The sequence below is a fragment of the Streptopelia decaocto genome (assembly GCF_964273445.1).
Source record: "Streptopelia decaocto genome assembly, chromosome: 12".
In the NCBI taxonomy this organism is placed as follows: domain Eukaryota; kingdom Metazoa; phylum Chordata; class Aves; order Columbiformes; family Columbidae; genus Streptopelia; species Streptopelia decaocto.
The window spans coordinates 2,160,714-2,187,727 of record NC_138667.1 but is presented as its reverse complement, the minus strand read 5'-3'; the positions used below and the strand labels follow the sequence as shown (position 1 = coordinate 2,187,727).

At 50.5% G+C, this 27,014-nt stretch overlaps 1 protein-coding gene across 1 annotated transcript in view; it reads left to right on the top strand.

The window, feature by feature from the left end:
• The window catches only part of ADRB2 (adrenoceptor beta 2), a 61,816-nt gene extending 34,826 nt beyond the window's left edge, over window positions 1-26,990 (top strand). Inside the window, exon 2 of the mRNA XM_082063479.1 lies at window positions 22,111-26,990. Within this exon, the coding sequence (XP_081919605.1) occupies window positions 22,111-22,115 (5 nt within the window). The 3' untranslated portion in view covers window positions 22,116-26,990. The remainder of the gene's footprint in view (window positions 1-22,110) is intronic.
• The last annotated feature ends 24 nt before the right edge of the window (window positions 26,991-27,014 follow it).

Here is a 27,014-nt window from a genome sequence, read left to right as displayed (position 1 = left end):
AGGAATCAAACGACCCCTTTCACCCACACCGAGCAGCAGGTTCACTCTGTGCTCCTTGTTTTCTGACCTGTTTGTTCATCCCAGGCTCTGGCACTGTCACCTCTTGCAGCGGATGAGGCACCTCCTGACTTGCAGATGTAAACAGGTTAATAAAAAGCTCCACGCTTTCCTGCTACCTGCCAAATAGCAGAGGCTATAGAGAAGTTAGGGGCTTTTCACATGCGGCCAGCGGCAAAACAGGAGGAAAGAAATGTTTGTTTGCTCCAGCTGCAACTTTTAGGGTCGTTAGCTGCTGTGTAAGCAGAGCTCCCAGTCCCCATCAATCCTTGTAGGACACATTCCTGCAGTGCCCTGTTGCTTCTGCGCACGGATTTTCCTGTGGGACGGAGGAGGATTGAGAGGACCATGCCCACAAGGGTGGCTCGGTTCCCAAACCGACCCGTGGTCCCTCCCAGTCGCAGCCACATCCCCTTGTTCAATGGTCCCCCAGCTCTTAGCACCTTTTTAAAATCACACAGCTGGGCATAAGCAGCAAGTACCTTCCCTCCCTTATCTGCCTTCTGGAGGACGTGTCCCTTTCCCTGGTCTTGCTCCCCTGTCCTGACACCGCCCCGAAGGGCACGGCTGCCACGGCACCGATTTTACCCCCAAACCTCATGTGGCAGCCCCAGCAGCCCCCGCTGGCACCGCGCTGCCTCTCCAGGCAGGACCTGATTGCTGGGTCTCCCAGGCACATTTGCTTTCAGTTCTATAGGCACAAATCCCAGCAAATGTTGGATTAAATAACTTTGTGCTGGTAATTTACCGTAATTGTGATTATTATGGGAGAACATTTAAACCCCCTGTTTGGTCTCCATGGAAATTGATAAAAGGGGTCACCTTTCGATTGCAGAATCCTGATGCTGAGGGGAATGGTTTTGACTCATCAGTTGAGGAAGTAATGGGGGCTGGGTTATTTGCTGTTCTTTCTATATGTGTCTGTCAGTGAAATTCATAATGAAAATGTGAATCTGCACAGACCAGGCTGTCATCTGACAGCAGGAAGGGAAAAACAGGAAGAAGGGGTGTTACAGAAATGGAAATTATGGTAATTAAAACGAAAAAAAAACCCAAAACACCAAAAAACAGCAAAATATATCTGGGCATTACAAACACCAGGCTGTTTTATTGAAGCTGCTTCTCTAAAGACTGTTGTGACTGGAAATGGAAAGAGTAGAGAAATATCTAATGCTGTTGTTAACCATTAACTACTTTGCTGCTAGTCTTGACTTCAGCCTGCATGGGGAGCCAGTGTTTTTAAGAGTTAATCCTCATCCAAAGCCCACCCAAGCCAAAGGAAAGGCTTGTATGGGCATCCAGGGGTGCGGGTGACTATTAACTGTGTTTGCAATGGCAATAGCAACCCAGCAACCGAATCAGGGAGCTCCACAGCTCTGGTTATCACCTCAGCCATGCAGGAAAGGGGCTGGTCCTGCAAGGCTCAAGATCTAAATAGGCAAGAGCAGGTAAGTAGGAGAATAAAGGTCTGGCAGAGGAGACATCCCGGGGTAGCAAGCATCATCTCAGTGTATGCCCTGGTTAAGCAGAGGTCAGCTAAACATCAGGAAATGATGACTGTCCTGCGCTAGGGTAAACTGTCTCTCTAGACAGGCTATTTTTCTACCAAGATTACAAAAGCGCCTTGGAGTAGCTCGGCTGGAGACACCTGCATTGGGTCAGACACATCCTGGCCACTTGCTCTGCCCTCCGCAGCCTTTTCAATGGCGCTGCACGGGTGCAGTCATGGGGACTGGGCTATATGAGAGCTGCATTTCGCTCCTGGTGCCAGCGTTCCCAGGGCAGAGAATAAATACAGCATTGTCCTGCTTTGGGGAACAGCACATTCCCCTTTGCATCCCGCACACCCTGACTGGGGTGCAAGTCCAGCCGGAGCATCGGCTGCTGACTCTTGCAAGAAACATGCAAAAATTGCAGAACCAGAAAGCACTTGCACAACGAGCATCAAGCTTGCAAAGGTAGGGTTTTGGGAAGGTTTTGATTTGTTTGTTTCGGTTTTGGTTGATTGTTTGTTTTACAGGGAATGTTTGTTATCATTGAAAAATCATTTCAGATGTTTCCTTTCAAAAAAACAAATAAGTCACATCCCCATTGCCACATTCTTAACCTTCCCTGTTCCAACGCTAAGTGGAGTGCACTGACCCACGGACTGTTCTACACTCCTGCAGCTGGAGAAGCTTTGTGGTTTGTTTTTTGTGGGGTTTTTTAAATAACAAAGGAGGGGGAGGGGAAAAATGAGACCGCCCTCAGCATCATCTGGACGAGTGCGTTCGGGGACAAAGCAAATGAAGAGGAAATTAAATTTTTCAGTTCTATGATCAAAACCAAAGCAAAATGAATGCGTCAAACCAAAACGAAGTTTGTAATGTTTCAGAGATACCCCTATGAAAGCGTCATCAGAAATGACGTGGGATTTTTTGAGAAAAATATGGTTTTGATGGAATCTGCCTCCTTGATCCCCAAATTGTGGTTAACCAGAGTTGAATGGCACTTCCAGCTCTCCATCCTGCGGCTGCAGTTTAGTGCTTCGCACTGGTCCCTGTGCAAACTCTGGATGGGAATCTGGAAATCCCCCTTGGCAACGGAGCCCTCGTGCCACACGGACACCCCCGCCCTGGGGTTAACTGGTCCCAATGTGATTTTTGGTGGGACAAGTGGAGGAGGGGGAGCCCTTTCTTGTCCTCCTGTGTTGCCACCTGCACCTCAGCCTTTGATGCATCCCAGGTGCCCCTGGCAACGAGCCACAGGATAACGGCATGAGAAATTACCCTGTGTTTGCCAAGCGGCTGGGGCCTGGGGGCTCCGGGCAGCCTGGTCGGCTGCGGCGGCTCCAGGATGGCACCTGTTGCTGTTGAGAGTGCGCTCGGCGGTGCCTTGGTGCTATTTGTGGAGTGTGCTTGATGGCAGGAGGGATTAGCAAGCCCCAAATGCAGAAGAGCCAGGCTTGTTATGAACAGAGAGGGCTCAGATTTGCTGAGCAAAAAGGTCTGTCCCAGCTGGGGGCTGGAAGGGCAAACCGGGACCTCCGTGGGCATGGAGGGAGCAGGTCCAGAGCAAGATGCTCAGAACTCACTGCTGACAGCAATGGGGACTAGGATGGCAAGTTTGCAGCAGTCTTGGCACGGCTGAAAGGTGCCAGCCAGAGGCTGAAGCTTCTCTACCACATGATGCTGAGCATAGTGACCTGTATCTACACTGGGCTGGGATAGAGAAGAGAAACACAGCCCCTAGATGGGGGCTTGAAGGAGGGAAGCAGGGGGAAAAGATGCTTTTTCTAGGGTCAGGGAGGTGGACTGAAAAGGGACAGTCATTGCACCGATCCAACAGAGGAACTTCACAGGAGAGGATTTTCTTGCTGATGGGAGCCAGATCATGTGGTGGCACCCAAGGATGCCAGAAGAGCTCCAAAGCTGACACCCTTAATAAAGATACACCAGCAGGGCAAGTCCCTGGAAAGCTTTCAAAGAGTGTTGTTTTCATCCTGCTGCAAACAAACACACCACTTCTTCTGCCACCCGAAGCCCTGACTGTGCCTGCAGCCTCCCCTCTCTTCTTGGGTCCTGCAGGGAGAGGGGACCATTAGCCCACAAGATGCTCATGCCAAGTCCTGAAGCCTCATCAGTGCTTCTTTCTGTGTGCGTAGGACAATCTCCACCTCTTGGCCTCCCAGCAGCTAAGGTGTGTTTTTCCCAGCCAAAAGGATTGCTCAAAAAGGGGTGGGCAAAACATGGCACCAGTGAGACGAACAAAGGCAGTGGGGTTGACAAAGGAGATAAAGCAGTCGCAGCGAGGCTGACAGCAAAGCAGCTTTCCTGGGGCAAATGCCCTGAAACCTCAGGGGAAGCCCATGGTTCTGGTTTTACCCCCAGGAACAAGAGAACAAGCCCGTCCCCAGAACAGAAATGAACACCCATTTCATTAGCTAAGACTTCCCTGTGCTTATTTAAGCATTGATTCCTGGGGCGGCTGCAAGCTGTAGAGCACTGTTAGCAATTACAGAATGTACCAGAGCAGCATCACCACGGCACAGCTGGGGACCGCAGGGCTGAGCGGCGTGATGCCGTGTCAACCTGACGGCTGCATCTCCAAGGTTACTTTTGGTAGGAAACCACTTGCTGGATAACGTTGAAGGAAGCAAACATGTTTTTAAATTCTGGTTTGTTTGGTTTTTTATTTGCTGTGAATTCCCCTTAGCTTAGCACTCTATAGCTGCCCGATGGAGCAACTGCCTGAGCTGTACATCCCTTTCTAAGAGTATTTTGTCTTCTTGCTCTTCTCCTTCTGATATGGGGATGTATTTTCCCAAAGCGCAGCTGCGGCTCCATTTCTTGGCCACGGGCTGCAGAAGGAGCCTGCCTGCTCAGCACTGATCCCTGTGTGCTGCTGAGAAGAAACGGAGTCCCCATCTACCCACAGGCACATCTCCCAGGACATTCCATGTCCCCTCCGCCCCTCACCCGTTGACGGTTTAGGCACTCATGGTCCCAAACCCACCCATTTGTCCTAAAAGCTGCGGAGGACCCATTTGAGATGGATTTGTCCTGTCCATTGGGAGGCTGAGCTTCCAGATTCAGCCAGACGAGGGTATCAGAGAGCAAGGCAAGGGGGGCTTTCCTCCACCAGCATGGCATTTCTGCATCCTTCCCACCTTCCCATGGCTGGGGAACCAGCCTGTTGTGTACAGTCTGATGGCTCCCCTGAGTGAATTGGGATGAGCTTAAAATACAGTGCAGCCCTCTGGGTTTGAATGCTGCTGTGTTACTCTTTTGGCAGAGGAAGAGGAAAACCTTGTCCACTTGGCCAGGACTTACTTGCTTTGTGTATTCCCTGTGTTCCTCTGGGACATCAGGTGCTGCTATCAGGATGGGATATTGGCCTCAATGCAAATGTAGTGTCAAGTCCCTCTCTCCTACAAGCCATCCCTGTCCAGGGAGCAGCCTCCTTGCACAACCACAGCAGCGCTGGAGTGGTTTCCCACCTCCCATCGGACTGGGATTCAGAGGGTAAGAGCAGCAGTTTGGGTGCTTCGAGGTCCCAGGGGTTCACCGAGTCCTCCTGGCCTGCCCACAACACTGCTGCTGCCTGTGCTAATTCTGCCTGGGGGATGCTGGTGTTTCCAGAAAGTCCAACAAAATAATGGCCTCATCACTATTCTTTCCTTTGGTGCAGACTCCCTTGTGCCCACATGAATCCTAATGTGCTAATAGGGTATTAATGCGGGTGCCCCGTGCGTCCCTGAGGAACCGGCACCAACACAGAGCATTAACAGCTCATCTTCATTTCCACTGAGAAGTTGTTACACGTGGTGTAACGTGCTGACTTTAACCCGCTCTGAGCAAACCCTTTTTCCAGACCGCCGTTTCTTTCTGCTGGTGGCAGAGACCAGCTGCAGTGGGGCAGAGGAGCCGCAGGTCCTGGGCATGGAGGGGACCGTGGGCATGTTGGGGACCATGGGCATCTTGGCACTGCGCACCCCTGGAGCAGCAGATGCCTGATGGATGGTCACAAAGATGGGGTTCATACAGCCTCATGTATGCATCCAACAACATTTACTCACCCCTTATAGCTTCCACAGTGCATATTCCCCTGCTATGCGTGAATCAACCCATAGTGTCTTTCCATGCAGCCAAAGCTCTGTGACCTCCCTTTCCGGGCAGGCGGTGATGTGCAGAGCGGCTCCGAGAACAACCAACAGCTCGGAGCCCCATCCCCAGGCAGAGGAAGGGAGGTTCATCTCCTGGCTGCTCAGCTCATGCCCTGTTTATGATCTGAAACCCAGGGCCTGGCTCTCTGCTACAGCCCAACATGCTCAGCTGCCTCCCTCTGACCTGGGAAGGGAGCTGCAATGTGAAAATCTGGTAGTTTTAATTAACCTCAAAAAAAGAGACAGACTGTCTCTGGGGAAGAAGAGAAAAAAGAGAATTTACACTCTTGGTTTCAGAACAGCTTCTACCAACTGAGGGATGTCTGGGACAGCAGGGAGATGGGGAAAAATACTCGAGAAGAAAGGCTTCCAGAGAGACCCGGGCTCGGAGATGAAACATTGAATAGAGTATATTTTATACGTAAAATTCCTGCTGCTACAGGAACCCAGGTTGTTAATTGGACTGACAATCCCTTTCATCTTAGATATATGTCTCCTGGCTGATTCATGCTGAGACATCCTTTTGACCTTTAGATTATTCAGCTTTTTGGGGAGAAGCAAAAGGGAAGCAGCTTTCTTTTAACAGACTGAGCAATAAAGCAGTCACTGCAGCAGTCGGCCTCATTTTCTTCACCACGATGTGTGAATATCTGACTAATGAATGTAGTCACTAACTGAGTAATTTAACCTGATGAGCGTGTGACCACAGGAGGGTTGTCCCACGAACAGCAGTGCCAAACTGAAAGGGAGCAGGACCAGGAGTGACGGGACAAGTGGCTGCTGTTGTTCCAGGACTTTATCAAATGTGACTCGGGGGATTGGACTAGATGATCTTTTGAGGTCCCTTCCAATCCCAAACATACTGTGATACTGTGACTCCACAAAGAGGGAGCTGGGATTAGCTCGGGTCAGGGCTGGGGACCATCCATAGCAGCAAGGTGGGTGACAAGGTGATGACGAGGCAAACGCACCAGCATCAGCCCAGCCCCGTGGTGTCTCCTGGGGATGCAGAGCACAGACGGAGCCTGGGGAGCGTGCCTGCCGCCTCCAGCCCCTTCCTCAGACAGGGAGGTGGGTGCCCAGCCCACGGCACCTCGAGGGAGAGGGACCTGATGTTCACCAGCAGCCCCGCTGTACAGCCCCTACACAGACAGGTCGCTCAGTGGCACCGTCACGTTGTCCCCTGGCACAGCATTTGCAGCATGAAGCATCTCCTCCTGTCTCCGGGGGGGACCAGGGAGCCGGCTGAATTACTTGCCTGTCCTTTTGGTGTGTGACAAAGTTTTGTTTGTCATGGGAGCTCCTAATGAGCTCCATTAATGTTCCCCTGGGATAGACCGAGACTAAAGTCTTTGGGAGATAAATAGAGCTTCTGCCAGACTGAAGGGATTTCTTTTTGCAGCAGCAATTTATCCTTCACAGCTTTCCCCAGTATTTATTATCTAGCTTGTCGTCTTCTGGAACAGAAAAACTCTTGCGTGGGCACTTCTGCAGGAGCTCTGTGGGACAGAAGAATGCTCCTTTCAGGGATGCTGTACCCACATGCATATATATGCCTGGTTTTCAGGGTGGTATTTCTTGATAAGCCACATCAAAACTGGATCTCATCTCTCATTTACACAGGTGTAAATCAAACACCACACCAGGCCCTCCAGAGTTACCAAAGCTGCACTTTTCCCTGGAACCCTCCCCTGCTCAGGCTGCCCCACAACCTCACGTAACCCAGTCCCAACTCCCAGAGACCCTTCTCAGGGTGGTATAATTAGAGGGGAGAAAAAGGAGCCTGACTCACCAGGTCCTGCACCTGCGGCTGAATTTCCCTCCAGATTCTCTAACAGGGAATGCAGGTTCATGTCAGGGCTGTTTTTCCATCCCCTTTTCGGGGTTAATCTCTCCAGGACAGTCCCTGACTCTGTCCTGCTTTGGACAGATGTCTGTCTGATGACAGAAGTGCCCTTTATGCCTGCCTGAGACCTTCAGCTGGTCCCCGCTGTGCCTGGGGCAGGTAGCGGGGGTTCCAGTGCAGAGGAGAAGCAGCAGCATGGCCAGGGGTGCTCAGTCCTCCCCACCCATGAGCAGCTCGGGGGGTCCCTGCAAAGGGACAGGAGCCCCAGCAAAGAGCCCTGCTGCTTTCTGCCAGGGTCAGATGGACAAAGCTCAAGCTTCACCCACATGGATCTCCCCATTTTCTTCCATTTCCTTCCACCCTTAATGGTTCCAAAGCCAAAGCAAGGAAAAACAACAGAAGTTGTTTTATTCCTTCTATCTCTAGATGCAGAGGGCTGAGATGTATCTGTATTCCCTGCTCAAGTGCAGGGATACTCTTCAGTGGAAGATATATTTCTGTTTTTTAGTGATTAGAGCAGCCTTCAGCAACATAAAATTCTCCTGCTGATGCAACAGAATTTATAAGTGAAAGGGTTGTTTCCTACCTTAGGAACCAAACCACAGGTCTCTCAACCCTTCCCATAGCTAAACTAAATAGATACAAAAGGTCATTCCCCCATGTCAGGGGATCCCCAAGGGCTCCTCCACAGCAGCTGGGGTGGGGACAGACATTTCCAAGGAGAAATCTCAGGAGAGACTCCTTCCTGCAGCAACACCAGCCACAAAGATAGGATGATTAGGTTGGCATATGAAACCCTAGGAGAAGGATCAGGAGAGAGCCAGCACAGCCTGCCTGCGCAATGCAGTTTGCAGAATAGAGCAAGCACCCCAGGCACAGGGCTCAGCCTGGCTCCTGCCTGCAGGAGAACATAGAGGCCATCAGGAATGCCCAGCAGAGACACAGACACGAGCAGCTCCGACAGAGGTGAACATACTTCCTCAGCCATAAACCTGCAGCCTGGGTAATCTGGCAGCTCCCCAGCCAAAGTGTATCAGAAACAAACCATTATTTATACCTGAGCAGCCAGTGCTGCCTTCCCTTCATTCCTGCCAGCAGCCACTCTTGCACAGATGAGTCGTTACATTCTCCACAGCTGCCCTTAATTTACAGCTCTAATTTTTGTGGCTATGCTGTGGAGGGAATAGGATCTGGTGCTGTTTCCTAAAGTAGCTCCACAGGTGTGTAAAATAAGTGCTAATGGGGGAGCTCCTCAATCCAGGTTGCACGTGAAAGCTTAAGGGAGGGAAATACTGCATCTATAGAGAGAAAGAAGGATTTGTCTTTGTTTCATGTGTGTTTGGAATAGGGGATGCTGTGGGAATGTACCTGCTGCTGGTGTTTGTGGAGATCACCCTGGCTGTGATGTTCTGGCAATCCTCTGTCCTTCAGAGAAGGGGAGCTGGGGGAGGGGAAGGAAAGCAGGGTGGGAGAAACTGGGAGGATTCCCAGGCTGCTGACTTTCCTATTGGCAGCAGTGAAGAAAAATAGTGTGGTGTTTGTTTTGTTTTGGTTTGTTTTTTCCCCCTGGGAATGTGATGATGAGCAGACTGGCAGGGGCTGTGCCCTCACTGCAGGAAGGGGTCTCTGTCAGGAGACACAAGTGGCTGCTTGCATTGCCTGCTCATCTCAGATGCCTTCAGAGAGCTGGAAACCAGGCTCTGCAGGACCATGCTGGGTGGCTGGAGATGCACTTGTTGGTAGGCAGGAGTCTACTGGAGTCCTCATCAATCAAGCCATCGCTGGGAGTAGCTTTGTTACTGAATCATCAGTGTGTGACTGAGTCTTGAGCTCCCTATCAGAAGCCACCAGCAGCTTTGAAAAACCCAAGTCCTTGGCTTATAAAGCTCTCTGGAACATCTTCCCTGTATCTAGACTGAGAGAAGGAGAAAAAGTCCAAGTTTGCAATTACAATGATGGAGGCTGAAAGCGAAAGGTGGATAATATATCCAAATCCAGCTCATGGCTTGGACGTGTCAGTACCAGGGTTAAATCAGGCATCTCCTAAATGAAGCACTAACTCCTTTATTTGACCATTTCTTACTTTGTGCTGTTTTCTCTCTTTTTCACCTTTGGGTTTTAAGGCTCATAAGCGAAATGTCATGAGGCTGAGGAGGAGCCCTTGCCTCCATAACGTGTTGCTGGGGGAGCTGGCACCGTGGTGGTGACCTCCCGTGTGCTGGGAAGCAGAATTCCTAAAGAGAAAGCTTGAGTCTGATGAAGCACTGGAGGAGACAATGGGACAAGAAAAAAGAGGATCTGACATTAAATTGAATTAATTGCAACATAATCTTGAAAACTCTGTTCCTTTGATGAGGAAATGTGTACCTACCTTCCTTCATCAAGGGTTCATTTCACATGCAAGTCACAGCAGGGTCTGTCTTCAGCTGCAGGAAGGATTCCTCCTGCTTTTGCATGCAGAATGCTTAACGTGTTTGTCTGGTAGTCTCTCTTTTAAAACACACTCTGTCCCCATGTGTTTTAAAACACACTTTGTGTTTTTCCCCATGTTGTCCCGGATCAAACAAAGCACTCTGCATCTGCAGCTCTCCCAACCACAGCCTGCACGGGCAGGCTTTGCTGGATCCAAGCCTGACTGCCCATGGAGAGGTGCCTCAGGTCAGCCCCGCTCCTGCTACTTAAAACCAAGGGAACTGTAACCTGTGGCAGTAATCAGGAAGAGAAAAAGTGAGGTAGTTCCAGAAACAGCTCTTGTGGAAAATCAAATCCAGTCATTGCTGCCTTCACCCTGGTGCAATGGGTCAGAGCCAGGCTAGACCCACCAGGGCATGAAGGCTTGGGGGTTTCAACCTCTTGGTGGGCTTGACATAAAGACCAACATCTGAAACCCAAAGCATCGTGTTTCGGCAGGTCAGAACCAGCTGCTTTGCCTGTTTGTAAACGACCAGCACACAAGCTGTCTCACTGTGTTGAGGGAAGTGTCCATGTGCGGACACTGAACTCATTTCCCTTCTCACCCTGGCTCTCCCCATGGGAGAACAGCTCAGCTTCAGGTGGCAGCTCTCCAGGAGAAGCCCCAACCCTCCTGCTGTCACCGGGGATGGGCAAAGCTTGAGCTACGCAGCTGCATCCCAAACCTCATGGTGGAAGTTGCACAGAGGATGCTGAAAATAAACCCACAGAGTCCCGGCTGGAGTGACAAGGGGGCTCAGAAAAGCCCCTTTCCACTACAACCACAACTTTCCATGCACCCTGCTCCAGCAGACCTCATTTGACACAACGTGAGCTCAGTGCAGAGGGGAGGGGGGCACCAGGCAGGAGGCTTCAGTTTCCTAAAATAGCCCTGACAGGTGCCCTTAATATCCTGGCTCCAGTGTGACACCGCCGAGCGAGGGCCATTAGAGATCCCAAAATGGATTTCATCTCGTTGAGTCTAACCAGATGTAACCCCAGACCTCTGGGTCACTTTTATTTTGTCCATCTCCTCTCAGGTGCAGGGACTGGGGAGCAGAACCCTACTCATGCCCACACATACGCAGCAACCATCTCGCTGCTCATGCACGTTGCGTTGGGCTGGGGCGGGCGGGCGGTGTCCCTGTCCCCAGCCGTGTCCCTGTCCCCATCCGTGTCCCTGTCCCCAGGCAGGGATGCTGCCAGGCGCTGGGAAACGCCGGGCTCTGCTGCTCCCCACCATGGACCCGTCTTGCTGAGTTGCAATCTGTCTTCCCTCTACTGCTTCTCGCAGAGTTTCTGTCCTTTGTCAGGTCACGGGCTTTTTTTACTGAATCTTTGATTTCACATCTTCTTTTTAAACTGTCACTAACCAGCAGCAACTCAGCAATTTCACTGTTGTGTTCTCTATTTTATTTTTCTCTCTTTTTTTTTTTTTAACATGTGCGGTTGAGCCCTCACATGCTATCTGTCTTAAAGATGAGATGAAAAATAAGTACTATGACACCTCTCAGTAAAACTATGTATTGGTTCACTTATAGCTATTGCCCCAGATATGTACAGCAATTGTATCCTACTGGTCCTACATGGAAACATGTCCCTCCTTCAGATTTAAGTCTGAACATCTCCTACGGAGGCTGGGAGTCTGGGAGGAATGGATGGATGGATGGATGGATGGATGGATGGATGGATGGATGGATGGACAGACTCCTGGTAAACTATTGGAAGGCAAAACTGCACAGTGCTTTGCACTGGGGTTTTGGGGATTCCTTCCAAGCACTGCCAAGAGGATACTGGTAACATCAACTAAATCACCTTATTCTGCATTTTGTCTTCTGACTTGCTCAGTAGGCGCATGAAGTTCTCTCCAGGACAAGCACCAGGTTTTGTAATGGTTATTCTCCCTACCCGAGGGATGTCACCCACAGACAGGTGCTTTGCAGTCGTCTGCCTTTACTGGGACCTGTTCAGTCCCCTGTTCTCCAGCCTGTGGTTTCTGGGCAGGGTCGGCTCAGTCTGCTGGCCCCACAGGAGCAGGTGATGGCTGTGGGGGAAAGGGCCCAGGGGGTGGCGGTGGGACATGCAGTGGATCAGTTGTCTGATTAAGCAGGAGGATGTGAATCCTTCAGAGATGGAAGTTTTTAATAAAAAGGCAAGAGGGTAATTCTTCATTTGCAAAATGACACAATGTTCCACAAGGAGAGAGAGAGAAAAAAAAATCAGCAACATAACTGAAAACAACCCACCCAACCTCAAAACAGTAAATCCAATCAAGCTTTCTTGTCGAACGCAGGCTTTGAAGAACATTGTATTTAGTCATTAACAGTGTTGAATCGATATGAATAATCTGAAGCGACTCCAAGCAGCAGGGGCAGTTTGCGTTTACAAAGAGATGAATATTGATGCAGCCTTTGCAAGTGCAGCCCGAACGCTGCCGAGCCCACTCCCACCATGGGGGGTGGGGGGGACAGGGGTGGCTGGGGAAGGGTCCCTATGGCCTGCCAGCTGAATGCAGGGAGAAAAAGTGTGCTGAAAATATGTAGGTTGCTGCTATCTGCTCAATGTAGCGGAGTCCAGCACAGGTGGTTTTCCATCCCTCTTCCCTCCAGCTGGCAGCAGACACCATGTTCACGCCACCATCCAGGACCAGGTGATGCTCCCCCTGTCCCTCTGCAGATTCAGCTCCCAAGATCATTTTCCTCACCTGAACCTTCTGCCCACCCCATGGTGGCAAGGAGAGAACTCAAGGCAGGCTTTGACCTGCTGACTTGTCCTTGCAATGAGCAAAATGGCAAGTTTACTGTCACAATTTAAGATGCATTTGTAGGTCTAGAGTATCCCAACTGCCTTCCGCCCTCTCTTTTCACTGACAAAAGGCAAGTCCCAGGGCACTGGGGTGACGCCATCTGCCTTGAATCATTCGGTGGAGAGTGATGGTGGGTGGATGGTGGGCTGTGAATCACAGAACTCATCACTGCAGCCTCCGCTTAACAGGCAACTGCTTAAGTTTGTGTTTAGTTTTGTTTGCTGTCCTATTTTTCCTCTGTGCCCGGCCATTTGGCAGTGGTTATTCATTAGAGCGTTTTTTATTTGGACATTTTGAGAGGCCCGTTGCCTTTGGCTCTGGGGTGCCAATAATTTTATAAATGAATTCTCATTAATTTCCCCCAGATGGAAATGAACAAAGAGCCGGAGGAGAGGATATGATTTCCAGTTTCTGGGAGCACTTTACAAACAACTCAGATAATTAAAAAGGTGAGGGTGCTCGTTTAATAACAGGTTTCATCAGGATCCAGCCAATGCATTTTGAAGAAAAAAGAGGCATTTTGTTAAAGCAGCCACTTGAGCTTCTTTCTCTGTTCTGCTTCTTTGGCTGCATCACGGATTCTGTGTGTCATTTGAAGGGTGTCACTGGGGGAGCAGGACAGCCCTCCAGTTCCCACACACAGGCTTTGTGGGGGGAATATGTGTTAAGTAGACAAAGAGACGGGTCATCAGAGGGCAGATCAAGGGCCCACCTCAGTGCTCCTGGAAGGGAAATGTGGCTCAGCCCCCCCGGTGGCACCCACCACCCCAGCCCTGACCACCGCAGGTATTGTCACCTCTCCCCGGGCTGAAGAAGCATCTACCTGCTGTCCACAGGGAGGTGGGCGCACTGTTCAGCGATGAGTTAATTAAAGGGGTGATAAAATAGACTGGTAAAGTGTCCTGGTCTCTATAGCTTGGAGAAGAGTAGACTGAGGGGTGACCTCATCAATGTTTACAGATATCTAAAGGGTGAGTGTCAGGAGGATGGAGCCAGGCTCTTCTCGGTGACAACTAATAACAGGACAAGGGGCAATGGGTGCAAACTGGAACACAAAAGGTTCCACTTAAATTTGAGAAGAAACTTCTTCCCGGTGACGGTGGCAGAGCCTGGCCCAGGCTGCCCAGGGGGTTGTGGAGTCTCCTTCTCTGCAGACATTCCAACCCGCCTGGACACCTTCCTGTGTAACCTCAGCTGGGTGTTCCTGCTCCATGGGGGGATTGCACTGGATGAGCTTTCCAGGGCCCTTCAACCCCTGACACTCCGGGATTCTGTGACCTCTGTGGTTTCTTTGACTTCCCTTTCTCTGCACAGTTCATTCCCCTCAGCATTTCAGACTTGGTAAGAACAAAACCAAACCAAACCAAACCAACCCCCATGTTGAGAGATGAAAAGACTTGAAATAAATAAATAAATCTGACTCGACATCATTAAGTCGGCGCGGCTTGGGCAATTTCATTCTCCCACACAGACATCTCCCAGCCAGCGCCTGCAGCAGACGCTGAAGAGGGATTTGTGCAAAAGATCCTTCCGAAAACATGTTGTTTTATTTCTGAGGATTGAAACGGGCTCGCTTTTTATACTGGTTTTCAAACTCTTTATCCATATTTTTCCAAAGGCTTTAACGCTCAAAAGTAATCGATGCGCTACAATACAAAAAGTCAAGTTTTAATTTAGCTGGTGCTTCCTGATGTTTCTGTTCCTGAAAAAATGTATCAGAAATGAAAAATAAAGTGCCTTTGGACAAATCGTTAACATACAAATGATTAGTGGCTCAAAACTAGCGGTCTAATCATGTATCTTTTGTGAAAATAGAATATCTTGATGGCTTTTCTCCAATCTGAAACAGTTAAGAACAGTATTGATCTGGGAAGACAAAAAGGAAGAAGTCTAAATGACAATTGGCAGCTATTTGAAATAAAACTTCTGCAGCTCATGTATCTCACAATCTGCAATCACATCAGTGAGCTTCATTAACTGGGGAAAAAGGAAACAGAACATACAGCTTTGAAGAGAAAGTGAATAGAGTAATCAAAGCATGTGCCTTTATACTGGCTTATGGGTTATAAAATAAGTGACAAAAGGAGAATGGTTACTAAAACTACCTTCTGCTGATTGTCAAGGGAGACGTTAAAGCCTCACTTTATAGAAACAAAAGGAAGTCTCTCCATTTAGCACACTAAAAAGCAGCTTATAGAGGTGGTTTCCATTGCCTGTAGTTTGATATTCTGCAACTTTTCCTTCCCACCGCCTACCTTACTGCATGGATGCAGTGTAGCCCCACGTACCAGGGCATTTCCCAGCACCCCCTGTATCTTCTTGGCTTTCAGCAGCTTTACTCCGAGCCCTCATTGCTCTCGTTAGGATGCTGCTCATGCAGACTATATGTTGCACCCCATATACCAAAGTCGTTAGCAATGCAGTCAGCAAAACTTGACACTCTCCTTGCAAACCCCTTTGCGTGGACAGTGTAGGAGATAAATGCATGTGAATGGCAACGTCTTCAGCACTAAAAGCCTCCGGAATGGTTGCCCATCTCCTCCTGGTCTTCCCCAGGAAGGTGACAGTGCGCTGGCACCCCAGGGCGGTCAGACCTAGCGCCCCCAGCTTTGCAGCAGCTGGTCCATGTTGCCCGGGGTTCCCTGGTCCCATGGGGGCACCAGCCACGTGCCACCAGGCAGTGGTTCTGGTCCAGGGGTTCATCGCATGGCGCTCCGCTCCAGCCCCTTCTCCTACCAGGATGCTGGGCTGAGAACGCCGTGTCTCTCCTCCGTCTTCATCAGCGTTTCACATGGTTTCCAGCTTGAAAAAGGTTTCTGAGCCAATACTGCGAACAAGCGCCCTGTTGTGAATCACCCACCACCTAGAGCTGGGGTGTCAGCTATCAAATTAATTGAATTAGTAGTTACTGCAGGCTCTCAAGAGCCGTTTGTGTGCTGAAGGTGCCACAGTGGCCACACAGCCATCTAGCTGAGCCTCAACCTACAGCCCGTCTCCCCGTGAGAAATGCGAGCAGGGTGAGAATGACGAACCATCCATGCAGTGGCCTCGGCATCCTGCAGGAGAACACAGACGAAAAGCTGTTTGAAAAAAAAGAAATACAAATTAGCCATGCCTGTCCTCTCCTGCCGCATTGACAGTGGCACTCGGGGTCTGGATATGCAACTGGTGAGGCTGCTAAGAAATCAGGCACGAGAAGGGGATGGTGAGAACGAGCACATAGAATAGGGACACGTGAACTGGGAAAAAGGAGCAGCAAATAAGCAGGATATTGCATTCATTAGGTCCTGCAAAAGACAAAACTGCTGGTTAGTTTGCACTGTAACCATCACCTTGTTTAGTGGCCATGAGCAGACTGCTGGTCCAACCTCCCCGTCCCTGCTGCCCTCCCCTTGTTATACTTATGGTTAAATAAATGTCTGTTTTTGTGCTCAGTTTCTGCTTGTTCACCACGTACTCACAGGGAAATGAAGAGCTGTGTTTATACCAAATGGGTTTATTGAAGTATCAGAAAGCACAAATCAATTTACAAACGAAATTATATGGTACCCCAGGAATCACAACTGACAAACACAGAGATTTGCTGCTAAATTAATAGCGAGCCAAGATAAAAGGCAATGCAGACCATAAAATTAGTCAGGTACAATATACTCCCTAAATTTAGAGCTCACTGCTTGCTTTCAGAACTAAATAGCCAGCGGAAGGGTTTTAAAAATCAATATCGCAGACCACATGGCAAAGCAAATTCCAGAAAGCACTGTATGCATTTTGCAATGGAGGATTCACTCCTGCTCCCCCTGTCCCCCATGAGCCTGGGTCAGCATCAATGTACACACTGCCTACGGCGTGGGCTGCAGAAGGGACACTGGTAGAACTGCGGCAAGTTATTTTGCTTTTTAAATTAATCTGGGCAGAGACAAATTCAGCACTGCTGCTCTGCCTCTTGGGCAGAGACTGAGGATCATCTCCTGTCCTCCTCCAGCACCGGTGGGGCCGGGAGTTGGTGCTTCCCTGGCTGGTTGTGGCCGGGGCTGAGGGTGCTGAGCGCTGCAGAGCTGGGGAAACACCGCTCGTTCGGTAAATAAATTAATAGGAGCTATGCGGCTGGCAGAGACTGCCCACGGCAAACCAGGAGCAGAGCAGCCGCCACCTCTCCACATGACTAACAGGGAGCCTGGCTTCCCAAGGGCAGCATAACCCAACTCTGAAGCGCCGTAAAAATTATGCAGTGCTGGAAATCACCTTCAAAGGCTGGGGGACAGCCCTCGGGTGGCCAGGAGATGCTCCCTTCACCCTGCTGTGCTGTGAGGAGGGTCCCTGCTGAAAGGTCCCTGCTGAAAGCCGGGGCCGTGGCATGTTGCTGATGGTCACTTGTGAACAGGAGGTGCCCTCTGGGCACGGTGCAGCAGCGAGACACCGCACTCAGTGTATTTCTCCACTAATAGAGCTGTCCTGGCACGGCACAAGGATCTGCCCACGCTCTGTGTTCATCCTGAGCGACAGGAACAAGATGCCCAAAGTGTGGCTTTCGCAAAGGGCAGCACCGTGGGCTTTACTTTCTGAGCTCATTTGACATTTTCACACATTTTGTAGGACTCCTCTGACTTCTGCCGCTTGCTCTTCCTTCCTCTAATTAACTAACGAGACATATGATGAAGCCATGACATGCACAAGAAATGACAGGGCCACCGAGTGCTTCAGCGTGGCATTCCCCTTAAGCACCCTGCAGAGCAGCAGGCGCGGGGCAGGCTTTCCGAGATAATGTGCTGGTATACATTGAAATACGAGCGCTTTTAAAAGTGAGAACAACACACGCCTTGATAGAGACTCAAGACACTTGAACCCTGGGGTGCTGCTGTCGCCCCGAGCGCCCAGCACCGCAGATGTCAGCAGGAGGGCTGGGAGAGACCACTGGCTTCTCTTTTAAAACCACCGTAGAGCTATTGTGAGCGCTCTTATCTCCAGGACATGGGCTAAAGCTCTCCTGGAATGTTCCAGGCTTTGAGCTCATAAAGCTATTATCTGTAAATTAAGTTATAGGTGTCTAATATCAATCTCTTTGGTCTTCATTGCCTTTTGTTTATGAAACTAAATACAACGACACATAATAATAATTAAAGATTGGCTGACGAGCAGGAAATCAATCCACGTCTCCTGGGCAGTCACTGAACCTCAATCTTCTTTCAAAAGTCTGTTGTTTCTTTATAAACATGCAATTATTGTCTCACTAAGACCGAACTAATGAATTCAGCTGATGTATGCCTGTATGTAAAGCAGCTCTGGTGGGCAGTGACTACAGGCTCCTGCTTGGGCTTCTCTCTGGAAGAGGTCCAGGGCAACCCAGCAGAGCCCGCTCCGAGCAGCCACAGGAACGAACCCTTTTCCACCTCCAGCACCAGCTCGTGTCTTTCTCAGGCAGACTCAGAGCCTGAGATGCTGTCCCTCACAAGCCCACAGCTATCCCAGGAGCTACCTGACTGAAATGTTTTGTTTCATGAAGAACCCAGTAATGCAATGTCCCAGCATCGCTTGTGCTGCTCCCGCAGCTCTTTTCCACCACGGTGGGGAGGGACGCAGCTCTGGGCTGAGGCGGCTCCAGCACGGACACCCCTGCAGAGCCCCTGCAGCAAAGAGACCGACCGAGGGGCTGTGGGAAATCTCCTGCACAGTCAAGCTTCCCAGGTTGGGTTTAAAACCTATTTCATTATTTCTTTGGTGTTATCAAACTGCTGAGAGTGAATGAATCTTCAGGGGTGGGAAGTACAGTCATGGCCAGGCTCATTTACAGGTCACTGAGCAATGATAACGAGTTTGTGGCTATTCATGGTACGTCCCTGGGAGCTGTGATTGCAGCCCTATGAGCCTGGCGTGGCCGATCTGTCACAGAACCAAGAGCCAAGAAATCAGTGTCCGAACTGTCCTTCACCCTCCAAAAACACACTTGTGCATGTCCCCATCACCAAGCCTCCCTCCATATCTTATTCCTCCTCCTCTGCCACCCCTGTATCACCCGCCCGATACCCTCGGTCAGCTCTTCCCAGCACATGAGCCACATTCCCATCCCCAGGGAGCAGCTGAAGGAGATGCTGGCTGCCCATCCTGAGAGACAGCGGGCTCAGAATCCGAATCCTCACATCCGCCTATGGTACCCAGACTTGTGCTGCCCCTTGGCTGTCTGAATGTGCCTGTGGCTGATGCTTCCCTCATGTCACCACTGATTTCTGTTCTTCTAAAACATGAATTCAGTTTAGCCATCTTCGTAAGCACAAAGCAGGCATTTGTGCCCAGGTATCCCTGGTGCTTTCTCATATGACCGTGTAACTCCCCTCGTTGTATCTTGTCTCACATGACATTGTAAAAGCTTCAGGACAGGGCTTGAGTCTTGCAGTATAAACACATCATCTTGCCTAACTAAAGGCAGCCAGAAAAGGGTCTTGTTTATTAATCTGTGGAACTGAACATTAAACACATTTATATACGGGAACAGCATCAAAACTGGCGAGTGCGGTGCCAATCTGAACAGCAAAATTAATCCAGTTTTGGAGGGAAGTTCTCTCTCCTCTCCTTAAAAAGCTCCATCAGCACATATATGACACAACTCTTGCTGAGGGGCACTCTATGTATAAAAAAAAGCATCTGGCAACCTGGACTTGTGGTAACAGATTAAAGAAACTCCATCTATTCTCTTTGAAAACAAGAAGACAGATGGGTAACTTGATTACAGGCTATAAATGCCAGTGTGGAAAAAAGCTTTGTGATGATAAGAAGGTCTTCAGCTGAGTAGCATAAGACACAGGCAGATCCAGAGCCTGGCAATGAAAATCAGACACATTCAGAATGGGAAGCAAGGTAAGTAAATAGCAGAACAGCTATTACTTGCGGGCTTTGGAAATGAGAATGGGATGTCTTTCTACAAAGCTAAACCAGGAGATCAAGGGCCAATAGGGGAACACCTGTGAATGTCCTGGGGAGCCCAGAATGATAACTTTCAGAATTAATATTGATAAAAACTTGAATAATCAGAAAAGAAGGGGGATTTTAAAAGGTGCTGTGAGGGAAGTAGATGAGGCCATAAGCCAGTGGTTGTTGGAGCACCACCTGCTTCCAAGGCCTTTGAAAACTCCATCTTGCAGCAGGGAAGCACCGTAGATCAGTCGCAGTGTGGTGCGCAGTCCACACGTGCTGCATCCGCTGCAGATCGGAGCCTGAAGAGCATCTCCCGAAGCAGCTGTACCCTGTTTTCGACTGCTGCTTTCAGATCCATAACAAAGCCCATCTGAATCCATATTAGCACACAAATACACATAAATTAGAGCATGTGTTCCAGCACACATTACAGCCCATTGAGGCTGGCCCTTGCTTTCCCACAGGGTGAGGCTCCGAGCTGCTGAGCACCTTGGGGGTGACCCCCAGCCAGCCTCCTGCCACCAGGATCTGCTGGCTATGCTGCCAATGCCACCTCACCCATCCCCATAGTGCATGTGTGCAGGGAGTGTATGTGTGGGAGGGAGAAGCTCGAGAGTAATTAACAGCTCGTTAATATTTCCTGCTCTCCAGGCTAAAGGCCATTAGCTCAGGCAGCCTCACAGACACAACTCCACTCTCTCAGGCACCCTGAACCCATCCCCTGCCAAACCACTGCTGTCAATCCTCTTTGATTGAGGGAAACGAGCCCTTTCCTTTCCCTTGCCTTCGAACAAGGGTGAGAGGCTTTGGCTGACGCAAAAATAAACACGAACCATGATCAGGACAAAGTTGAGCTGCTATTGTAACCAGTGCCTGCCCTCCCCAGGCTTTCCCGGGGGTCCCTCCAGCCCCTGCCAGCCTGGATGTTCTCCCCGCATCTGGCTTCCCCACCTTGTTTTGGTGTCACTTTCCAAAGAGCTCACGCCTGGGCTGATGTGCAGAGTGCTGCTGTCCAGTATCCGAAATAATCCAACCTCCAGAGCCGTGTTTGTTCACTACAAAATGGGAAGAGGGGGCTCGTCTGAGGAAGGGTCAGGCTTGCTGGGTGAGTGAACAAGGGTCAGCAATGTTCCACAGCCCAGCAAAGGAAACAGAGAGAAAAAGGCAAAACACATCCAAGAGAATAGGCAGAGAGAGAAAGCAGAAGAGAAAGCTAATTGCAAAGAAAGGTCGTGGGTGGTGCCAAGAAAAACATGACAATGGAAAATTATGTGCATATGGTTCCTGTGCAGTCACCATGGTAAGAAAACTTGTTATCCTAAAGCTTGCAGAGCAGAAAAGTGAAGGAAAGAGCCGTCCTGACAAAGCTATGACCGAGGGTTTCAGAAGAGTAGTTATCAGCCAGTTTTCAAGGTAGGTTTGGAAAGAATCTGAGAACAAACCATACTAAACTAAGACCCACAAGTGCTACGTCTTCTAGTTTATCAAGATAGCATCAAAGAGATTTAAAAGGAAAAAATGTAAATCCCAGACAAAGGCATTTTATTGAGGAGTTTAGCAGGACACACAAGGAAAACAGAGCTGATAAAGGACTAACAGAAGCCAGGACAGACTCACAAACTCTGCAGGTACAGCCACGTATAAAGCAGGTCTTGTCATCCCCAAAGACTGGAGATTCTGGAACATCAAATAGCTTCCAAAACAGACCTAAAATGATGGAGACTCAGAGGACAGAAGGCAATGACAGTCCTGCCAAGTTTGGCAGCCCAAGGGATACAGAGCATCCCTGCAGGTGCCACCACCAGAGCACACAGCTGGTTCTTCTGCCAGACCACAAGGTGGGAAAGCCCAGCTGATCGGTATGGAAGTCTGGAAGAGACTTCAGACAAACACGAGCCTGAGGCACCAGAGTCATAAAGCAGCTTCTGCAAATCCTTCCCAAAGCACTCGAGCAAGTTTTTTTTCTAACCTGATTAATATTGCACTAATACTTTGGGATCAAGCATGGCTTAAGTCTTGGACAGCAGTAGCAAAAGTTGTGCTGCAATTCAGAACCCAGCTGCAAGGAGCCGAAGGTGTCCCAGGCAGAATTCAGCCTTAGAGTCAGGATGTAAATTGCTCCCCAAACACAGATGTATGTTTATGCATTGTTGTGTGGTCCCAGCACCACTGTCAGAGCAGGTGCAAAAGAAGGGGAGAAAAAAAAAAGGCAAAATAAAACCACCATCCCATAACCAGTGCACAAAGGGAATTTGGTTATGTAAGAATTCATTCTTCCTTTCTCAAAAGCCATCTGATGCTCAGGGGCTCATTTCTTTGTATTCATCCCGATCCTGGACTGTATCCCAACAGCCTTCATGGCAGCCAAATAGTAATATTGTTTTCCCTCCTCTCTTGTAGTGTGACAGGAATTGTTGGCACTTGTGCTGCTTCCTACACTTGTCTCCAGTGCTGCTGTGGGGGGAGCCTCCTGCTACCAGGTTTCCTGTCCGTGTTTCCTTCTCGGAGGAGCCAGAGCTGCTGGAACAAGCCTGGGGGAGCTGAGGAGCTACAGGCAGCTTAGCTGGGACCCTCAGTGCCCCCTGGCACCGTCGCATTTGTCTGCAGAGCTGGGACAAGACAGGAACGTGTTGCTCTTTGCCCATCAGCTGGTACTCAGGAGAGCCAGTCGCCCTGCATGTGTCCCTGTCACTAGCACACATGGTGTCTACCAGCTGTACACTTGGAAGGGATAACGTTTTCTGCACCATGTTTACCAGTTCACACTCTCTGCTCTCTCCAGTCCCAGAGAGATGTTATCCCTGGCACAGCACAGCATCCAGCACCGGTCTCCAGTCAGTCCTGCTGAACGCAAAGTGCCCACAAGAGCAGAAAGCAACCGGAGATCAGTGCTGGTAAGTCCTGGTGATACCTGTGTGCACGGTGACAGCAGAGGTGACAGCTCCAGGGCTGACCCATGCCCGGTGTCATCTCAGCATAAGAAGTATTTAAGCTCAGTGGGGAATTTTTTTTACATCTGACTTCACTATTCCCTGGCCACTTCCCAGCTGCGCTGTCCTTCCTCTCCTTGGGGTTTTGCTTCTCCCCTTGCCCAGGGACACAGCAAAGCTCCAGGACAGGGACCAGCAGTGCAGACACAGACCCCATCTCAGCACACACAGGCTGTGTTGTGCTGCTGCCCACACTACTGCAGCACAGGGAAGATTTATTTAAGCACATGCAGTTGCTGTTAGTGACTCTTGGCTGTTGCTCAGCCTCCCGACACCAACCTCCGATACGCTGTTTGGCATACATATTTATGATCTCAGTTATCACTGAACAAAAACCCAGGTTGCTGTGAAAAATAAACAATTTTTAATCTAAATTGTCCAGTTTACACACTTCACTCACCTCTGCTTAGCAGAACAGCTGGTGTTTACCAACTTCTCATTACTGCTCCAAGCAACACAGGAAGATGCTGGCTGGAGAGGACCAGCCACCTCTGAAATCAGAGCCCAGCTTTACCTCTGTCTCAGACCCTCTGATCCCCACAGCAACGAGGAGCCTGCAGCAGAGGCAGGCTGTGCTGGAGACCAGCCTCTGCCAAAATCCAGGCTTGACAGAGCTGGATAAATGATGTGACATCCATAGATTCAGATACAAAACCCAGGCATTGAGCTCCAGAGCAGCTCTACAGAGCTATCTGTGCTTTTAGCAGGGGTGATGCAGCAGCATCAGCTGTGGCTGATTCCTCTGGTTAAGGGGATAACCAGGTTCAGGTGTTTGGGATAGGACAGGTGGCTCTCATCCATACCCCAGTTCTGTGCAGCATACAACCAAAATTCAGATTTCCCTCCCAAGCAGCATGCACTTTCCCTGCCCAATTGCCAGCCTTCAACGGTACTTACAGGAGGTTTCTATCCCTTGTTTAACCCATGGGATCTGAGGCACGGAGAGGAAAAAGGCTGGGTTGGAGCTGTGTGGTGCAGAAGGTCTCTCCATCCTGCCCAACCTCTGTCCAGCACAGACCCAGTGAAGATTTGCAGCACTGTACATTGAAGGAATGATGAAAGACATCTATTGATAATAATTATTATTATTGGGTGTTACATTTCTGCAGGAAAGAGTAGTTTTCATGTAAACCCAAATAAATCTAGCAATCTCTACACTTCTGTCCGTATCTCTATTTACAGTTATCAGTGCTTCCTTTTTCCTAATGCCTTGGGAGGCTCACGCCAGAGCTAAGGTGATGCAAAAATTATTCTTGTCATGGTATTTCCACTGACCAAGAATGAGCATATGTTAAAGAAATCCACTCCCTCTTTATTCTAGTCCTTAAATGGTGCCCCGAGGCATTAAACAAAAATGGGGTCAGAGTGCCAGCATTGGCTCTTAGGCGGGCTCACGTCAGGACTGGTAGTACTGGTGCCCAGAGGGTTGCAGTGGTGAGCTATTGGAGCAGGACGGGTTGGCACCAGGTCCAGACGCTGGCACGTAAAAGCACTGGAGCCAAAGCGAGGAGGTTCCCACAGCACCCTTCACCCTCTGGAAGTTATGGAGAGGAAGGTGCTGCTTTTAGCAGGTGTTTGAAGACACGTGTGGCTGCGCGTGGTCCCCACCAGTCCTATTTCCAGCCTGGCTGGCCGAGAATCGAAGGAAGGAGAACTCCTGGGACTCGGCATGGAGCAGACAGTCACATGCGGCTCAGAACTATGTCATGAGCCACAGCAAGATGACAACACCTGGTGTAAGAGGAGACTTGATCCATCCGTTCCCTTTCCCCTATTTCTTCCTCTGTCTGTTTGGGCTGACATCAGTGCTGGTGAAGGAGGTTGGACACCGGTGGCCTGTGCCTACTGTAGGATAAATACCTCCCGTGTTTCTACAGTCCTGCTCTTCCAGCCTCCTCTTGGAGCAACATCACAGCTCTGGCCAGGCTCTGCACCCTGCAGAACCTTGAGTGCGTGCTCTTTACATGGTCCCTGCGCTCCCTCACTACAGACACACACAGGTGCCTCCCGATGTGTCTAAAAGACAGAGAGCTCCAGGTCACCGTGACCTGGGAATGATGGACAATATCCCCTCCATCTGGGAAGGGATGGAGGGTGATAATCCCCAGCCTGGCTGCCCCCAAACCTGAGCTGTCACCTGGTGACCTCCTCTAGCACAAAGTCCTGAAGCACATTTGCCCACAGAACCGCGCTGGCAGCTGGAGGTACTTGGTATCCTCACCCTCCTTCGGGCGCAGGCCCAGGAGCTGGTTCATACGACTGACTGCTCCAAGTTTCATTCTATTTCCCGATATCATTATGGAGTTTAATCAGCCCTGGCCAGGAAAACAGGCGAGCTTTGTCACAGCATGTGGGAGTGGGTGGGTGGAAGAGGGAGTGGGGGAATGATGTTTCATGGGACATTCCCAAGGAGCACGTCTCCCACCCAGGCACCACAAACTTGTTTGCTGTGATTTAAAGAGGACACATTTGGTCAAGAACTATGAGCCAGACCCACAGACCCTGCAAATCAGAACATCTCTGACTTCAGGAAGCTTAGCTGATTTAGACCAGCTGAGACACTGACCCTCTAGGTTTAAACAAAGCCCATTTTTTCTCACTGGTGCTAGGCGGAACGGCTTTGTGTTTTGGCACTGGAAGGGGTATTTTAGCAGGGATGCTCTCTGCATGATTCACCCTCCACTGGGCTTAACTTTGACAAGAGCCACAACAGCCACTGGCCAGTGGTGTGGGTCTGGGGGCTCTCCCACAATCACCCACGTCCCAGCCCCCAGATGCAGAGCCTGACCAGCCGCACAGTGGTAGCAGAAGCCTTGCTGGGACGGCTGGGCAGCAGCCTCATGGTGGCCTCGGGCCTCATCCCAGGGACCCGAAGGGAACTGCTGGGGACCAGACCAGGAGCAGCAGCCGCTGCGGGTACGTTACTGTGGGGCTGGGCAGCATCCCTGAGTGAGGGGCTGGGGATGGCAGGAGAGATGTCCTGGTGCCAGGGGAGGGCATTTCTACACCATGAAGACCTGCAGGTCTTCCAGAGCAATCAAAGCCTCTCTCCCCTCCCCTCAATAGCCTGACATACAGTTGTCAACCTGCTTTCAGGTACGAAGATGTGAGATGGTGTTTTTCCTCATGTATGAAAATAAGAAGGGGAACTGACCTGAAAAACTGCTGAAAAGATCCTGCCCTAGCACAGCGATCACCAGCCACCTGCACTGAGAACTGGCAGCCCCGAACAATGAGGCAGGGGTGTTCTGGGGACGAGTTCTCCCCCAAGCTTGCTATATTTCGAATGGGATTAAGATTTACCTCCTCTGAGCTCAGGGCTGAGTCTCCCCTAATGGCATTGCAGGAATGCTCAGTAAACAAGCAGTAAACTATTCATTGCCCCAATGATGGATGCCTCGCAGGGATTAGAAGGGTAAAATGAACTCAGCATTTGCAAAGAGCAGCGAGGAAATAAATGTGCTGCATTTAGCATTTCTAAGCACTGGAGCGCGTCAGGGAGGTGGAAGGACTTGGAACAGGGTCTCCCTGTGAAGCCCTAGCTGGGTGTCTGGCCACTGGTTGTCAAAGCAAAGAGATGAGCTGGAAAAACTGCTAATTCTTCCCTCTGCACCAGCCCAAACTGAAACCTGAGGTTGGCGTTAGCTGGGAAGCAGCACTCGCCTGCCTGAGGCTGCAAACGTGGGCATTTATTGCTCCCTGGTGGTGAGCTGGGCTGTGGAGGAGCTCTGTGCTTCTCCCAGTGCCGGCAGCAGCCCCAGGACGAGCATCCTTGGTGCCTCCCGCTGCCCTCGCTTGCTCCGCAAAGGAGCTTTTGCGTCTCCTCCAGCCATGTAGCTCAGGCTACCTGAAGGCATCTTGCTGCCTGCCAGGCGGCCGGCTTCTCCCTGTGCTGCCAATGGCCCATGCAAAGGCAGCACAGCTGCCTCTCCCCACCAGAAGTCCCCCTGCGCCTCACCAGCACCCCTGCCCAGGGCTGGGTGCGAGCCAGGGGCAGCGGGTCCAGCCTCACCATCCGCTCCCCGTGCACCCGCGTCCTGCGGGGTCCGCAGCCTGGAGAACAGGGGCTGAGGAGAGTGCTGGGCTGCAAAGCCTGGGGTGGGCCAGGGCTGGTGGCTCTTTCCCCATGCAGGACCCATAGTGTGCTCATGCTTTTGATGCCGAAAGTGCCATGGGCTGTGGGGCAGGAGAAGCCAACACAGCTGCCTCAATCCAGAGCTGAGGCTGAGCCGCGGGGCTGCGGTGAGGGTGGGCTCATGGGCTTGTCCCCAGGCCAGGCTTGACCAGCACTTTTAGTTTCTCCTGCTTTCCCTA